At 47.4% G+C, this 13,871-nt stretch overlaps 2 protein-coding genes across 2 annotated transcripts in view; one reads left to right on the forward strand and one right to left on the reverse strand.

Annotated features, from left to right (window-relative positions):
* The window catches only part of LOC140185019 (uncharacterized), a 777,523-nt gene that overhangs the window by 183,075 nt on the left and 580,577 nt on the right, over positions 1 to 13,871 (forward strand). The gene's annotated exons all lie outside the window — the stretch shown is intronic.
* LOC140185475 (uncharacterized) overlaps positions 7,268 to 13,871 on the reverse strand; it is a 240,726-nt gene continuing 234,122 nt past the window's right edge. The window contains exon 2 of the mRNA XM_072238811.1: positions 7,268 to 9,310. Within this exon, the coding sequence (XP_072094912.1) occupies positions 7,268 to 9,310 (2,043 nt within the window). The remainder of the gene's footprint in view (positions 9,311 to 13,871) is intronic.

A 13,871-nucleotide genomic window follows, 5' to 3' on the forward strand; every position in this document is an offset into this window, starting at 1 on the left:
CCCTTTCGCCGGGATTCTGCTGCTCAACGCTCTGACAGTCAGACACATTTTAGTGGCCAGTCGAGTCCGTAAGGGGCTGAAGGGTCAGAGCAAGGGGGAGAACCGCAGTGACCCGGAGATGGAGAGCAGGAGGAGGTCTGTGGTTTTACTGATCACCATCTCCGGCAGCTTCATCCTCCTATGGATGACATACCTTATAAATGTTATATATATTCAGTTCTCAGGAAAAGGAATCGATTTCAATGATTCTGAATGGGTCTTTCACTACGTCGGGGTTTTGCTGAGGGATTTCAGCTGCTGTGCGAATACATTTATTTACGCGGTGACTCTGTCGAAATTCAGGGAGCAGGTGATCAGCGCGGTGAAATATCCGGTCACCTCGTTGCTTCAGTTCATTGATAAATATGCACCCTGAGCACAAGCCGGAGGGGGCCTCAGTGTCAAGTTTCTGGGCTCCAGCCACTCGCATTCACCGACTGATCTCCCAGGTGCTATTCCCGGGCGGAATGCCCCATCTACAGGCAGCTTCGGGACATTAAGATAGTGTGTGTGTGGGGAAGAGCGAAGCACCGACATGGAGACTCAGTACCTCCTTGCACCCGCCAGATGTCAGTCAAAGAATTGCTGCGTAATACCATCCACCCGTCTGTGGATATATCCATATATTCCCATTCTCCGCACCAACTTCCCTGTCAGACAGTCCCACTAGACGGTGCCTGTCTCGTCTGATGCTGGTTGGCAATCACACCAGTCTCAGCCTTCCCCTCGAATAAATGGCTGAGTAAAGAAATTGGGCGGGCTTTGGTTAAATTAAAGGCGCATTCCCGCAACTAACCGGACTGCAGTGTGGTGTAGAGAATTGGGAAATACAGCCTCCTCTGCTTCTTTTTAATGAAAGCTAAATAACCCAAAAAAGTCCTATGGAACGTACGGAATAAAACAATATACAGTGAATTCAAGTCAGTCCGATTACTTCAGAAAGCTCTTACATGAAATCTATAACCCCTAACGATTGTAATGAGGCCGGCACTTCCGTTTTCTACCTGATATGCTTCACCATGAAATAGTTTGTTCCACTGTTCTACAATGACAAAACCTACACGACTCAGAATGATGTTTTCCAACACGACATCAGGAATAACGAAGCATAGTATGGCCAAATCTAAGTCGTGTCAATATAATTCCTTCCCTTCTTGTTTTACCCCCTTCCCTCATGAATCTATCATTTATCTATTCTGTAAAGGTGTCTCCTTTTATGCCAATTAGCCCAGCAGTCTTGCTACAATTCTTAGTCGACCATCCCCTTGGCTTCTGATTTACTCGGTGGAAGGTCTTTATCCACAGTTGAAATTTTAACAGCTTTTGTAACTGAACTTCCATGTGCAGGGATCAATAAGAAGTGGGCATTTTAACCAGTACTTTGTGTATGAAATAATGTTTGATGAGTTCCCAACAGTAAATCTGATCGACCGCGAGAATAATCTAATTTAAGACTCATCGACACCGAAGAAAGAATCCGAACACATTAAAACTTTACGTGGACAAATTTCCTCCACCCACTGTAAGTCTAAATTGAGGACAATAAAGCTTCTACTGTATATACTGATAAATGGTTCGGAAGTTGTTTCTTTATCGTTGCCTGCAATGAAGCCTCAAAAATAGCCACACCAACATTCCCAGTAAAGTTATCTTTTGATTCTTCTGCAACAATGGTTAACATATCACAATAAATTTCCTTAATAAACTGATGAACAAACTTTCGGACATAACAGAATCCTTAGACACTATTAAACTGTGTGAACTATCCTGAACTGTCATTTCTTCGGCAGTTTGAACGGGACACGACCGCGCAAGCGCGTTAAGGTCGGCCTGTGAGACAGCGGGAGGGTTTAAAAAGATAGCAGATTAACGGAGCGGGCGACGCAGTAGTGGGAGACAGAGTAGGAAGGCTTTGGCTCGAGAGGCTTCAGCGAGCGGAGGCTGAGGACGAGCTTGCTGTCAGTGAGGTAAGGCCGGGTAAGTTCCTTTAATTAATCTAATTAACATAGACATAAGTAATGGAGGCAGCTGTTAGGGCAGTCGAGTGCTCCGTTTGCAGTATGTGGGAAGTCAGGGCGAGCGCAATTGTCCCTGATGACTACACCTGCAAAAGGTGCATCCAGCTGCAGCTCCTGACAAACCGAGTTAGGGAACTGGAGCTGGAGCTGGATGAACTTCGGATCATTCGTGAGGCAGAGGCAGAAATAAACTGGAGTTTCAGGGAGATAGTCACACCTAAAAGTCAGGAGACAGGTAGCTGGGTGACTGTCAGGAGAGGGAAGGGGAATAGACAGAATGAGCTGAGCATCCCTGTGGCCGTTCCCATCAGCAATAAGTATACTGATTTGGATACTGTTGATGGGGACGACCTACCTGGGACAAGTTGCAGTGGTTCCGTCTCTTGCACTGAGACTGGACCCTCAGCTCAGAAGGGAAGGAGGAAAAAGAGGAGAGCAGTAGTGATAGGGGATTCGATAGTTAGGGGGGCAGGTAAGAGGTTCTGTGGAAGAGATCGAGAATCCCGGATGGTCTGTTGCCTACCTGGTGCCAGGGTCCGCGACATCTAGGATAGAGTTCTCAGTATTCTCAAGAGGAAGGGTGAGCAGCCAGATGTCATGATCCATGTAGGGACCAGTGGCGTGGATAGGAAGAAAGAAGATGTCCTGCAAAGAGAGTTTAGGAAGTAAGGTACAAAGTTGAAGGACAGGCCACCCAGGCTTGCAATCTCAGGATTGCTACCCATGCCACGTGCTAGTGAGGCTAGAAATAGGAAGATAATGCAGCTAAATACGTGGCTACGGAGTTGGTGCAGGAGGGAGGGCTTCATTGCAGGGGTTTGTCAGACCAGAACTCCACATGATACAGGAGCACAATCAGGCCATTCGGCCCATCGAGTGTGCTCTGGGATTTCAGCAGGACTCAATTCCGGTTCATCCCTCAACACACAATCCGGAATAGCTGATCCCCAGTGTGTTCAACCAGCAGCTGCTCGAAACAGACATCTCGCAGGCATTTTACAAATTTCCCCTTCTGTAATCAAGACTAACCTGATTTTCCTCATTGATATCCCCCATGACTACCGTAACATAGCCTTTTGACATCCATTTTGTCTCCCGTTGTAATCTATAGATCGCATCCTTACTACGGTTGGAAGTCTGCATATAAATTATCTCAGGGTCTCGCTACACTTAATGTTTCTTCACTCTACCCACAGAGATTCTACATATTCCGATCCTGTACCGCCTCTTTTTTGCAATGATTTGATTTCATATTTGCCAGCAGAGCCACCCATCCCTATGCCTACCTACCTGTCCTTTTGATACAACGTGTCTGCTTGGACATTAAGCTCCGGGTCATAATCTTCTTTCAGCCACGATACAGAGATGTAAACAAATCACACTGTGCTAAAAGTTCACCTCTCTTATTCTGTACACTGCGCACATTCAAATATAACACCCCCAGTCTTGCATTCATCACCCTTATCGATGTTATCCCACTTTAACGCTGCAACTCATCTCGTTGACTGCAGTTGTGCCCTGACATCAGCCTCTGCTCGCTAGTACTCTCACTGCACACTACCTCTGTTGTCAACCAGCTACCTCATCCCCAGCACTCACACTCCTGTTCCCATCCCCCCTGACAAGTTATTTTAAACACAAGCTGTAACAAACCTGCCCACGAGCATACTGGACCCCGCCAGGTTCAGATACAACCCGTCCCTGTTGTACAGATCATTCCATCCCCAGGAGAGATCCCAATGACCCAGAGATCTGATGCAATGCCCCTGCACCAGTTCCTCAGCCACACATTCACCTGCCGAATCATCCTATTCTTACCCAATTTTGAAATGTTGCCTCACCTGGAAGGACTGTTTCTGAGCCAGAATGGAGCTGAGGGAGGAAGTGAATGGGAGCGTGTAGAACTTCCCTCGCTGGCAAGGATATGTTTCAGGACGGAGATTAGTTGGGGGAACAGGGTAAGGTAAAGATAGGAAGGTAGGAAGCGGTTTAGACAGGATAACCATGCAAATCGGTCCGGTTATAAAAAATGTCAGCTGGTGTGAGTGTGTTTTGTGAGCCCTGCTACCTGCCACGGTCGGTGTCCTTCTCAGGTCAGCTGTCAGCTATTGCGCCAGTGTGGATGGTGGAGGCTTTACAGGGATGGTAAATGGTGTAGGAGTCAGGCGGGGTTACAAAATGACGATGGGTGTAGGGTAAGAAGGGTTTTCACAGATGGTGATGGCCGCAGGGATCGGAGGTGTTATCAGAAGTGGGGAGTGATGTAAGGGTTTTCACAGAGGGCGAGGTGTAAAGGAATGTTTCTCCACCACCGGGGAAACGTACTTCACTTGTTGGTCCAAAATGGCATTTCTTTCTGTAACAAAATGGAACCTGTAGTGTATCAGAGTGCTTTGCTAATAATCTTCGTACAACATGATGCTGATGGTACTTGAGTGCAGAACCGCAGCTGTGTGACTGGAAGAATGCCAAATATTGATTCAGCAGACAACAGAATGCACCCTGTCCTTGAACGTGTGTCCAAAGGGGTGATGGTATTGTCTCTTTTTGATAAAGCTATTACCAGATCTTGGGCAGTGCTAGTCTTCCCTTGCTGCAAGTAAACATTAGATTAGATTAGATTATGAGGACACTCAGTCCTCGTTTATTGTCATTTAGAAATGCATGCATTAAGAAATGATACAATGTTCCTCCAGTATGATATCACAGAAACACAGGACAGACCAAGACTAAACTGACAAAAACCACATAATTATAACATAGAGTTATGACAGTGCAAAGCAATACCGTAATTTGATAAAGAGCAGACCATGGGCACGGTAAAAAAAAGTCTCAAAGTCCCAATAGCCCCAACATCTCACGCAGACGACAGAAGGGAGAAACTCTCCCTGCCATGAGCCTCCAGCGCTGCAAACTTGCCGATGCAGCATCCTGGAAGCACCCGACCACAGCCGACTCTGAGTCCGTCCGAAAACATTCGAGCCTCCGACCAGCCCTCTGACACCGAGCACCGTGCGCATCAACTCCGCCCTGTTCTCCGAGCAACAAGCAAAGCTGAGGACTCGGGGCTTTCCCCTCTGGAGATTCTGGATCACACAGTAGCAGAGGCAGCGAATCAGGCATTTCAGAAGTTTCACCAAATGTTCCTCCGTGCTCTCATGTCTGTCTCCATTAAATCAGAATTGTGCATGGCACCCTACTTGACAGATAACATATATTCATCACCGGAGTGGCCGCTGCGCGCTGCGTCGCGCCGTCATCTTCTCCTCCTCCTCCTCCTTCCGTGTAAGGGGAATTCGGACAAAATTAGGCTGTTTTCTCTGGAGTGGAGGAGGCTCAGGGTGACCTGATAGAACTTGATAAGATTACGAAAGATCTCGATAGAATAGATAGCTGACATTTTTAATCTTCTGGGTCACAATGTCAAATACCAGAGATCGTGCATTAAGGGAGGTAACGGACCTGTGAAATTCATTGCCACGGACAGCTCAGAGCCCAAGTCATCCTGTTTAGTTAAAACATACATTGACCGGTGCTTGATTAGGAAAGGCAGGAGAATGGGGTTGAGAAGACCATAAAAGACACCTGGGACAGCTGCAGAATAAGGAAACTTTAGAGGGAAGTGACTCAAGCACAGACAGACGGGACAGACTCAGACAGGGGTTTTGTCTGGCACGGAGCAGTGGGTCTGAACACCGGTTCATTTTCCACTCTCGGACCTTCACTGAGACCATTTCTCATCAGTACATGTTTTATGAAAAATACGTTTAAATCTTCAAGTTCAACGTAAATTTATTATCAAAGTATGTGAACCAGATGCTATTGAACAATTCACGAAATGTTTACAAGGTAACTCAATGCCCACCCCCAGCCTGGGGAAGGGAATGGGATCAATTCCAGAGGGGGAGGGCTGGGTGAGTCTGGGACTTTGTGAAGGAGCCCTAACTCCAAACTGCTCATTTCGCTTTTCCCTTCTCACTCCCCTTATCTCACACTCCACTGCATGTGTGTGTGTGAGAGAGATAGAGAGAGTGAGAGAAAGACAGACAGACATGCCTGCCCACTCACTCTCCACCAACGATGTCCCCTCTCCCCAACGCACTCACACGCCTGTGCACACTGAAATCCCTGTGGGCTCAAATAATCCAAAAATGTTACGTCCTCCCTGCTGCACCAACTCCTTAGCCACGTGTCAAACAGTTTATCCTTCCTATTCCTGGCACATGGCACAGATGGCAGTCCTGAGACCACAGCCCTGGATGAGTTGTCTCTTTACTTAGCACCTCACTAACTGAACTTCCTTTGCAGAACCAAGCGCCAGAGACCCTGTAGCTGTGACTTCCCTTTGTGAGGTCATCCCCCCATCCCAACAGTATCTAAGGTGATATATGTGTTGTTCAGAGGGATGGCCACAGGGGTGCACTGCACTCACTGTTTAACCCCTTTCTCCTTCCTGTCACCCAGTTTCTTGTGCTGTCACCTTTGGTGCGACTACCTCTCTATATGTCCGACCTATCATCCCTTCAGCCTCCCAAATGATCTGGGGTTCATCCAGTTCCAGCTCCAACTCCTCAATGTGGATCGTTCAGAGCTGAAGCCAGATGCCCTTCTCACAGGGGTAGTTATCAGGGACACAGGGGGGGTCTCCTGCCTTCCCACATCCCGCCAGAGGAGCTTTCCACTATCCTGCCTGGCATCTTGGCTGTTCTAACTGAGCAAATGTAAAGAAGGGGGCAAAAAGAAAGTTCTACCTCCGTCATAATTTTGCCTTCTCCTCACTGAAACCTCAAAGTCTCCGCTCCAACATTGTCCACTCCAGCATGGGCTGCTCCAACTTTGTCCACTCCAACATGGGCCGCTCCAACACTGGCCACTCCTCTTGCTCCTGCCTAACATTAAGTTATTTTTGAAAATAAATCCTGTACACTGATTGGCCACTGCTCAAAGCTTTAATAAATACTGTCCTGAGCCACTGCTATTAACACTCAATTGTCAAACCTGAGTGAATTCCGTCCTCTCAAGCTTCTGATCTCTCCGATTAACGATGGGTCAAAGCTCGGTAGGGCGACACAAGAGTGAATGACTGATTGAAACCCATCCCACATTCAGAGCAGGTGACCACCCTCACCACAGTGTGAACCCGCCACTGTCCCTTCAGAGTGGGTAAGTGTGTGAATGCCTTCCCACAGTCTGAGCAGCTCAACGTCCTCTCACTCCTGAAAACAGTCTGGTGTGTCGTTAGGTGAGATGTCTGAGTGAATCTCTTCCGACAATCTGAGGAAGGTGAACAGTTTCTCCCCAATGTGAACGAGCTGATGTTCCTCCGGTTGTGATGACTGAATGAATTCCTTCCCGCAGTCTGAACAGTTGAATGGCTTCCACCCACTGTGAACTCGCTGATGTTTTTTCAATTGAGATGACTGAGTGAATCCCTTCCCACAGTCTGAGCAGGTGAACGGCCTCTCCCCAGTGTGAACTAACTGATGTGTCTGTAGCATGGATGACTGAGTGAATGTCTTCCCACAGTCTGAGCAGGTGAACGGCCTCTCCCCAGTGTGAACTAACTGATGTGACAGTAGGTGAGTGGACCGAGTGAATCCCTTCCCACATTCAGAGCAAGTGAATGGCCTGTCCCATGTGTGAACTAACTGGTGTGTCAGTAGGTGAGATGACTGAGTGAATCCCTTCCCACATTCAGAGCAGGTGAATGGCCTCTCCCCAGTGTGAACTCTCTGGTGTGTCTGTAGCATGGATGACTGAGTGAATGTCTTCCCACAGTCTGAGCAGGTGAACGGCCTCTCCCCAGTGTGAATGAACTGGTGTGTCAGTAACTGAGTGGATCGAGTGAATGCCTTCCCACATTCAGAGCAGGTGAAAGGCCTCTCCCCAGTGTGAACTCGTTGATGTTCATTCAGTTGAGATGACCGACTGAATTCCTTCCCACAGTCTGAGCAGTTGAAAGGTTTCTCCCCAGTGTGAATTCGCTGATGTTCCTTCAATTGCGAAGACCGAGTGAATCCTTTCCCACATTCAGAGCAGGTGAACGGCTTCTCCCCAGTGTGAACTCGCTGATGCACTTTGAAGTCAGATGACTGAATGAATTCCTTCCCACAGACTGAGCAGGTGAATGGTTTCTCCCCAGTGTGAACTAATTGGTGTGTCAGTAGGTGAGAAGATCGAGTGAATCTCTTCCCACATTCGGAGCAGGTGAATAGCTTCTCCCCAGTATGAAGTCGTTGATGCACTTTCAAGTCCGATGACCGTGCAAATTCTTTTCCACAATTTGAGCAGATGAATGGTTTCTCTCCAGTGTGAACTCGTTGATGTACTTTTAAGTCAGATGACCGTTTGAATTCTTTCCCACAATCTGAGCAGGTGTATGGCTTCTCCCCAGAGTGAATTCGCTGGTGAACTTTCAAGTCAGATGACCATGTGAATCCCTTCCCACAAACAGAGCAGGTGAATGGTTTCTCCCCAGTGTGGACAAACTGATGTTTCTTTAGTTGAACTGACTGAGTGAATCCCTTCCCACAGTCTGAGCAGGTGAATGGCTTCTCCCCAGTGTGAATTCGACAGTGCTTCACAAGTGTGGATGACTGAGTGAATCTCTTCCCACATTCAGAGCAGCAGAACGGTTTCTCTCCGGTGTGAACTCGCTGATGTACCTTCAGTTGAAATGACCGAGCAAATCCCTTCCCACATTTAGAGCAGATGAATGGCCTATGCCCAGTGTGAACAAACTGATGTTCCTTCAGCTGAGATAACCGAGTGAATCTCTTCCCACATTCAGAGCATGTGAAAGGCCTCTGCCCAGTGTGAACTAACTGGTGTCTCAGTAGGTGAGATGGTCGAGTGAATCCCCTCCCACAGTCTGAGCAGGTGAGTGGCCACTCTTCAGTGTGAACTAACTGATGTTCTTTTAGTTGAGCTGGATGAGTGAATCCCTTCCCACAGTCTGAGCAGGTGAACGGCCTCTCACCAGTGTGAAGTCTGAAGTGCTTCACAAGGGTGGATGACTGAGTGAATCCCTTCCCACATTCAGAACAGCTGAGTGGCCACTCCCCTGTGTGAACTAACTGGTGAGTTAGTAGGTGATTTGACCGAGTGAATCCCTTTCCACATTCAGAACACGTGAATGGTCTGTCCCAGGTGTGAACTAACTGGTGTGTCAGTAGGTGAGATGACTGAGTGAATCCTTTCCCACAGTCTGAGCAGGTGAATGGCCTCTCCCCAGTGTGAACTCGCTGGTGCCTCTGAAGTGTGGATGAGTGAGTGAATCCCTTCCCGCAGTCTGTGCAGGTGAACGGCATCTTCTCAGTGTGAACCCGCTGGTGTTCGTTCAGTGGAGATGACTGAGTGAATGCTTTCCCACATTCAGAGCTGGTAATTGACTTTTCCATGCTGTAAACTTGCTGGCGTCACTGTGGTGTGTTTGAGTGTGTAAATGCCTTCCCATACTCACAGCAGGTCAATATCTTCTGACTGCTGAATTTTTGGATATATCTTTTGCATCAATGACAGAATGAATGGCTTTCCACAGTCAGAACAGGTGGAGCATCTCACTATGGTGTGAAATTGCTCATCTCTCTTCAGGCTGGATGACTGAGCAGTTCCCCTCCTACACATAGAACAGGTGAAAGTCAGACATTTGAATCGCTTGTAGAATCAATGCAGTTGAAGAACTGATCTCCAGTGAACAAATGCTGGTGTGTTCTCAGCTCCCGGTTCCAGTAGATAACACTGAGTTGCAACAGAAAACTTCATTTCAGACACAAAATACATTTCCAGTTTGGATGAGATACTTCTTCATCTCCAAGGATCGACAACAGATGTGTTATTGTTGCAAAGACAATATTTGCTCACTCCTTAAATATCCATTCAGAGACAGTGAAACTGACGTGCTGCTGTGTTTGAGATTCCCGTGCACAAGCGTTCTGGCATTTTAAACCTGTAAAAATATTTGCAAAAGATATCAGTGGGTGAAGGACAATATTTCAGGTGAGATTTTAGTCTGTCATTAGCTCTAGCATCACAATGTTAGAAAGTTCATCTCAAGTTGAAGCCAAAGGGTTAGTAATGTACTGTAGATTTCAATGTATATCTATGAATTCCTCATCTTCTAACTGGGCTAGGATCAGGCATCCTAACTGACCAGAAAATTCTCTGACTGTATTCCTGTCTGGATGAGAATGGGTATTTCTGCCCTCAATCAACCTGTGACGTGGCTCAATTTGTTTCTGTCCTTTGGTATTATTTCAATTTCTGGTCATGTTCCACAACACTACAGAGAGCCTTTGTTACTACACGTCTGATCCTGGAGATTTTCTAATTCCTCGGATCCCTTCTCCCGAGCTGATTGACAGTCATGAACCCATCGATGGCAATGCCAATTAATATGAAGGGGAGGGCAGCAGTTATTCGATTGTCACACATCAAAGTTGCTGGTGAATGCAGCAGGCCAGGCAGCATCTGTAGGAAGAGGTGCAGTCGACGTTTCAGGCCGAGACCCTTCGTCAGGGCCCTTCATCAGGCTGCGTTCACCAGCAACTTTGATATGTGTTGCTTGAATTTCCAGCATCTGCAGAATTCCTGTTGTTTGAGTTAATCGAGTGTGGCGCTTTTGTGATGTGAAAGCCACAAGTCACTTGTCATCGAAGACAAATGTGTTTCGTATCATTATTCACCCGGAGAAAACAAAAGCTGACAGAATGTGTTTTTTTTCCCCCAATTCAGCACTAAATGACATTTTCACTGACTGGAAGGTAGACTATTCATCCGACATTAATTTGAATTATATTTTTGTTCCGAGTTCTTAATCGTTGGATTTAAATAGCTGGAGCTCGGCAGTAGTTGGGAGATACATCCACCCACACCATTTCCACCGCCTGTACGGGGACAAGGCTGGCAACTTCACCCATGGCTGCCTCTTTACCCAGAATGCCGGATGAACCAGAAACCTGTCTACTCGCTGTACCAGGATCCAGTGATGCGCATGCGCCGCAGGGCTGGCTGCGGCTCCAGAGCTCACCAGACGAAAGGTTCCCAGGGCCGGAGTACAGATTGTGGGGCTGAGAAAGAGGAATAGCATTGGGGCTGCCGCGGGGTGTAGAACCAGTGTGGCCGGAGCTCAAGGTAATTGTACTTCAGTCGCGGTTCGAACACCGGTGATTAATTTCCCACCCGAAGCCTCCTCCTGCCTGCGACCGCTCCTCCTGAGCCTCTCGTCTACTTAGCGCATGCGCGATATCCGGGATTAGCTCAGACCTCTACGCATGCGCATTTGATCCCGAGGGGAAACTTCGTGACGGAAAGATCATTTGCAAACTCACTTGGAAGTGTGCAGACTTTGCGAAAAATAAAATACAGAACTATAATAATAGAAACATAGAAACCCTACAGCATAATACAGGCCCTTCGCCCACAAAGTTGTGCCGAAAATGTACCTACATTCGAAATTACGAGGCTTATCTAGGGCCCTCTATTTTTCTAAACTCCATCCACCTATCCAAAAGTCTCTTAAAAGACCCTGTCGTATCCACCTCTACCACCGTTGCCGGCAGCCCATTCCACGCACTCACCACTCTCTGCGTAAAAAAATTACCCCTGACATCTACTCTGTACCTACTCCCCAGCACCTTAAACCTGAGTCCTGATTAGATAGATATACTTTATTAATCCCGAGAGAAATTTGGTTTCGTTACAGCCGCACCAACCAAGAATAGAGCGTACATATAGCAATACAAAATCCACAAACAATCAAACAACAAAATGCAAATATGCCAGATGGAAAATAAGTCCAGGACCAGTCTATTGGCTCAGGGTGTCTGACCCTCCACGGGAGGAGCTGCACGTTCGATGGCCAAAAGCAGGAACGATCTCCCGCGCCGCCCAGTGTTGTATCACGGTGGAATGTGGCAAAAGTCCAACAGTAAAAAGTTCAATATCCAGTCTGCAAACACGTTCCTCGATCGTAATATGCCCAGGATTGCACCACCTGTTGTTAACCAGATCAGTAAGCTCCCACTCCTTTATGCTTATCGCTCTCAGTGCACTTCTGGTCAGCCGGAGCGGTATTACCCACCGAACTCCTCTTTTCCAAAAGTCTCTGTTGTCTCGACCCGGTCCTCTTTTCTCGACTTTGTGATCCCCCTCTGCATCCTCTGCGTGTTTTCCTCCGGATTTCCGCCGCTCTGCTCGCTAAACCCTCCGGCATTAGCTGGTCCCTGGAATACACAATGCGACCTTGCTTCTGTCCCGCGTGTCGGGGTGTGACCATTTCCAGCGCTTAAAAAAAAACAAATACAACTCTCTCTACCAGCATGTTAGAGAGGGTGCAGCTTCGACGTGTTACCGTGAGAAAAAGAATACAAAAAATAACGTAAATTAAAAAGCAAGAAGAAGAAAGTAAGAATAGATCGGAACGGCTGTACCAGGCTGTATGCACGACCGGCGCATGCGCACTTTTGTGGCAACCATTTCAGCCCTGGGAAAAGCCTCTGACTATCCACATGATCAATGCCTCCAATCATCTTATATACCTCTATCAGGTCACCTCTCATCTTCCGTCGCTCCAAGGTGAAAAGGCCGAATTCACTCAACCTCTTCTCATTAGGTATGCTCTCCAATCCAGGCAACATCTTTGTAAATCTCCTCTGCACCCTTTCTATGGCTTCTGCATCCTTCCTGTTGGGAGGCGACCAGAACTGAGCGCAGTACTCCAAGTGGGGTCTGACCAGGGTCCGATATAGCCGCAACATTACCTCTCGGATCCTAAATTCAATCCCACAATTAATGAAGGCCAATACACTGTACGCCTTCTTAACCAGAGAGTCAACCTGCGCAGCTGCTTTGAGCGTCCTGTGGACTCGGACCCCGAGATGCCTCTCACCCTCCACACTGCCAAGAGTCTTACCATTAATACTATATTCTGCCATCATATTTGACCTATCAAAATCTACCACTTCACACGTATCTGGGTTGAACTCCATCTGCCATTTCTCAGCCCAGTTTTACATCCTATCAGTGTCCTGCTGTAACCTCTGACAGCCCTCCACACTATCCACAGCACCTCCAACCTTTGTGTCATCAACAAACTTTCTAACCCATCCCTCCACATCCTCATTAGGTTATTTATAAAAATCACGAAGAGTAAGGGTCTCAGAACAGATCCCTGAGGCACACCACTCGTGACCAAGCTCCATGCAGATTATGACCCGTCTACAGCCACTTTTTGCCTTCTGTGGGCAAGCCAGTTCTGGATCCACAAAGCAATGTCCCCTTGGATCCATTGTCTCCTTACTTTCTCAATAAGCCTTGCATGGGGTACCTTATCAAATGCCTTGCTGAAATCCATATACACTACATCTACTGCTCTTTCTTCATCAATGTGATCAGTCACATCCTCAAAAAATTCAATCAGGCTCGTAAGGCACGACCTGCCCTTGACAAAACCATGCTGACTATTCCTAATAATATTATACCTCTCCAAATGTTCATAAATCCTGCCTCTCAGGATCTTCTCCATCAACTTATCAACCACTGAGGTAAGACTCGCTGTTCTGTAATTTCCTGGGCTATCTCTACTCCCTTTCTTGAATAAGGGAACAACATCTGCAACCCTCCAATCCTCCGGAACATCTGCCGTCCCCATTGATGATGCAAAGATCATCGCCAGAGGCTCAGCAATCTCCTCCCTCACCTCCCACAGTGGCCGGGGGTACATCTCATCCGGTCTCCATCATAAACAGGCCATTCGGTCCGTCATCCTCCAACAATTTCCCTGCTTCAGAATTCTCTTCCCACACCCAGCAACAG

This window comes from Mobula birostris, chromosome 20 (genome assembly GCF_030028105.1).
Source record: "Mobula birostris isolate sMobBir1 chromosome 20, sMobBir1.hap1, whole genome shotgun sequence".
Taxonomy (NCBI): Eukaryota; Metazoa; Chordata; class Chondrichthyes; order Myliobatiformes; family Myliobatidae; genus Mobula; species Mobula birostris.